Source organism: Cebus imitator, unplaced genomic scaffold (genome assembly GCF_001604975.1).
Source record: "Cebus imitator isolate Cc_AM_T3 unplaced genomic scaffold, Cebus_imitator-1.0 Scaffold54, whole genome shotgun sequence".
NCBI lineage: Eukaryota > Metazoa > Chordata > Mammalia > Primates > Cebidae > Cebus > Cebus imitator.
Genome location: NW_016107369.1, coordinates 5,055,556 through 5,059,739, shown reverse-complemented (window position 1 = coordinate 5,059,739; position 4,184 = coordinate 5,055,556). Strand labels below are relative to the sequence as shown.

Genomic DNA, 4,184 nt, shown 5'->3' with positions numbered 1-4,184 from the left:
TGACTAGTTTTTTTTTTTTTTTTTTTTTTTTTTTGAGAGGAAGTCTTGCTCTGTCACCCATTCTGGAATGAATGCAACAGCACAATCTTGGCTCACTGCAATCTCCACTTCCTGGGTCTAAGTGATTCCCCTGCCTCAGCCTCCGAGCAGCTGGGGTTTCAGGTGCCCGCCACTACACTCATCTAATTTTTGTATTTTAATAGAGATGCGGTTTCGCCTGTCTCTACTAAAATACAAAATAGTCTGGTCTTGAACTCCTGACCTTGTGATCTGCCTGCCTCGGCCTCCCAAAGTGCTGGGATTACAGGCCTGAGCCACAGCACCTGCCTTTTTTTTTTTTTTCTGAGATGGAGTCTCACTTTGTCTCCCAGGCTGGAGTGCAGTGGTGCAATCTCAGCTCACTGCAATCTCTGTCTCTGGGGTTCAAGTTATTCTCCTGCTTCAGCTTCCCAAGTACCTGGGACTACAGGTACCTGCCACCACGCCCAGCTAATTTTTGTATTTTTAGTAGAGTCAGGGTTTCACTAGGTTGCCCAAGCTGATCTCGAACCCCTAACCTCAGGAGTCCACCTGCCTTGGCCTCCCAAAGTGCTGGGATTACAGGCGTGAGCCACCATGCCTGGCTGAATTTTTGAATTATTTTTGTACAGGTGAGGTATATTGCCCAGGCTGGTCTTGAGTTCCTGGGCTCAAGTGATTCTCTTGCCTTAGCCTCCCAAGTAGCTAGGACTGCAGGCATGTGGTACTGTGCTCAGCTAATTTTGTTTTTATGCTAATTCTTTTCTTATTAAGTGAGTAAGCCTCTCTGAGGAATTTTGCAGTAGTGGAAAAATTCCCTGTTGTGTGTGTGTGTGTGTATGTGTGTGTGTGCGTGTGTGCGTGCACGCGCATGTGAGAAGATTGGGGGAGGACTTACGGATCCACTTTCTATTTATTCAATGGGGATTAAGCTTGAAAACTTCTATTACAGGAATTCCCAACCCAAATGAGTTGCTACTAGAGAAGAGTAGAAAGAAATGATGTTGAAATAAATGATTCTATTTCAGAACTGGGGAGTCTCACCACGGCTAATTTGATGGAGAAGGTTCGAGGCCTACAGAACCTAGCCTATCAGCTGGGGCTGGATGAGTGTGAGTACCCCGATCACATTTGTTCAGGGTTACGTGCTGTGTATTCCACAGTGAGTTCCAGCTATAATTCAGAAAGTATATTAGGGAAAAGAGAAGCATTCTGAAGATAAGAAGTCAATGTAATTCATTGACTTTTTATGGTGGAGTGTGGTGGAATAATTACTGGATTTACTAGGTAATAAATGATTTTTCTTTATACAGTAAAAGTACATTGAAATCCTTTCAGGTTATTATCTCTTTTTTAAATAGACAGAGTCTTACTATGTTGCCTAGTCTGGTCTCTGACCCCTGGGCTAAAGTGATCCTCCTGTCTTAGCCTCTCAAGTAGCTGGGACTACAAAAGTATACCAACATGTCTGTTTAATTTTAAATTTTTTCTGTAGAGACAGAGTCTCACCATATTGCCCAGGCTGGTCTTGAACTCCTGGGTTTAAGTGATCCTCCCATTTCAGCCTTCCTAAGTGCTGGAATTATAGGCGTGAACCACTGTGCCCAACCAACATTTTACTTTACAAATTTAAGTCTGGCCGCAGTGGCTCATGCCTATAAATCCCAGCACTTTGGGAGGCCCTGGCGGGTGGATCACTTGAGGTCAGGAGCTCAAGACCAGCCTGGCCAACATAGTGAAACTCTGTATGTACTAAAAATACAAAAATTAGCTGGGTGTGGTGTCACACGCCTGTAATCCCAGCTACTCAGGAGGTTGAGGCTGGAGAATCGCTTAAACCCGGGAGGTGGAGGTTGCAGTGAGTCAAGATTGCACTACTGCACTCCAGCCTGGGCAATAGAGTGAGACTTATCTCAAAAAAAAAAATTAATGTAAAATTTCTAATTTTCAACTAACAGCTGTCACTCCCTTAGACCTCTTTTTTTTTTTTGAGACAGAGTCTTGTTCTGTCACCCAGGCTGGAGTGCAGTGGTGCGACCTTGACTCACCTACAACCTCTGCCTCCTGAGTTTAAGCGATTCTCCTGCCTTGGCTTCCTGAGTAGCTGGGACTTGGCATGTGTCACCACGCCCAGCTAATTTTTGGTATTTTTCATAGAGATGGGGTTTTACAGTGTTAGCCAGGATGGTCTCAATCTCCTGACCTTGTGATCCACCCACCTTGGCCTCCCAAAGTGCTGGCATTACAGGCATGAGCCACTGCGTCTGCGCCTGGCCGTTTTCTTAGACCTCTTTATCCTTTATTTCTGTTACTGTCTCAGCAGTTGGCTTTCTTTTACCAAGAAAACATTTTTGAATTGATTATGGAATCAAGAAATAGAGAACAGCAAACTGCTTCGAGATATGGTTGTTAGCTGGTCTGCTAAGTTCACTCATTAGTACCTAACTCTTCTCTATATACCAGTAATTTATTTCTTATGATTAAAGTTTATACCTTGGCAGAATTACTAGTTACCATGCATGTCATGGACCTTCTTGATTTATAATGAAAAGGCAAATCTGTGATTAGTACATTAATGAATGTGAGACTTTCATAGTTGATTTTGTTCCTTGGTTTTGTTTCTAGCTTTGGGTAATAAATGCTGTAAGATCAAGTCTTTATCTCTTTGTGTCAGTGTTTTTCAATGAAGTAAATCTTACGCTTGTTGTATCAAGAAGATGCTATATTCCCAAATAGATTTGTCAGCAGTATTATCTATAGTTGTAGCTGAAATTATGGTCCTTCTAATTAAAGCTTCTTTTTTTCTGCTTTCCTACTGAGAAAGGTAATGAAGTATTTTTTCCTGCTTTTTAATATTTATACCAAAGTAGAGTGAACGGAATAATGACCCATGGCCCAGCATCAATAATCAACATATAGGCAATCTTGTTTTACTCCTATATTACCCCATCATCGAGTAACTTTGTATGCATTTTCAGAAGACAGAGACTCTTTCTTTTTTTGTTTTTTGGAGTCTCTCTCTGTGACCCAGGCTAGAGTTCAGTGGCATGATCTCAGCACACGGCAACCTCCATCTCCTGGGTTCAAGCGATTTTCCTCCTTCAGCCTCTCAAGTAGCTGGGACTGTTGGTGTGCACCACCATATCTGGCTGATGTTTGTATTTTTAGTAGAGATGGGGTTTCACCATGGTGGCCAAGCTGGTCTCAAAACTCCTTACCTCAAATAGTATGTCCACCTTTGGCCTCTCAGAGTGCTGGGATTACAAGCATGAGCCCTGTACCTGACCTGGTTTTTTTTTTTTTTTTTTTTTTTTTTTTTTTTGTTAAGAGACGGGGGTTTTTCTATGTTGCCTAGGCTGGACTTGAGTTCCTGGGCTCAAGCAATCATCGCACCTCAGCTTCCTGAGTAGCTGGGACTACAGGCACATAGCACTGTACCCAGCTACTGTTATTTTTAAAAAAATATAACCATAGTTTCATTATTGTGCATAAAAATTTACCCAGCTACTGTTATTTTTAAAAAAATATAACCATAGTTTCATTATTCCGCATAAAAATTTTTAACAAACTTGTTTAATATCATAAAATAGCCAATTAGGGTTTAGATTTCTCTAGTTGACTCATAAATGTCTTTATACAGTTCATTTGTTTGAGTTTGGGTCTAAATAAGGTTCATATACTTACTGTATTTGGTATGTCTCTGAAATCTTTAGTCTGTCATAGCTCCACCTGCACTTTATTTCCCGACTATTTGTTAAACCTACTCATTTGTTCTGTAGATTTTTCAAAATTCTGGGTTGTGTTGATTACAGCTTTGTGGTGGAGCTTAACATGTTTACCTGTCCTTTTTATTTCCTGATAGTTAGATCTAGAAACTTACACAGATATAGGCTTGTTTTTTTTTGTTTGTTTTTTTTGGTCTTTCTTTTTGTGATGTTAAGATTAATAGTTGATGGTTTCTACATCTAACTATCAGGAAATAAAAAGGAAAAGGCGAACATGTTAAGCTCTACCACAGGGATGTAATAAACAAAACCCAGAATTTGAAAAATCTACAGAGCAAATGACTAGTTTTTTTTTTTTTTTTTTTTTTTTGAGACAGAGTTTTGCTCTTGTTACCCAGGCTGGAGTGCAATGGCGCGATCTCGGCTCACCGCAACCTCCGC

At 40.8% G+C, this 4,184-nt stretch overlaps 1 protein-coding gene across 4 annotated transcripts in view; it reads left to right on the top strand.

Annotated features, from left to right (window-relative positions):
* The window catches only part of LIN52 (lin-52 DREAM MuvB core complex component), a 124,398-nt gene that overhangs the window by 18,708 nt on the left and 101,506 nt on the right, over positions 1-4,184 (top strand). For all 4 annotated transcript variants that reach the window (XM_017528693.2, XM_037738556.1, XM_017528695.2 and 1 more), the window contains exon 5: positions 1,047-1,130. In XM_017528693.2, the coding sequence (XP_017384182.1) occupies positions 1,047-1,130 (84 nt within the window). The remainder of the gene's footprint in view (positions 1-1,046; positions 1,131-4,184) is intronic.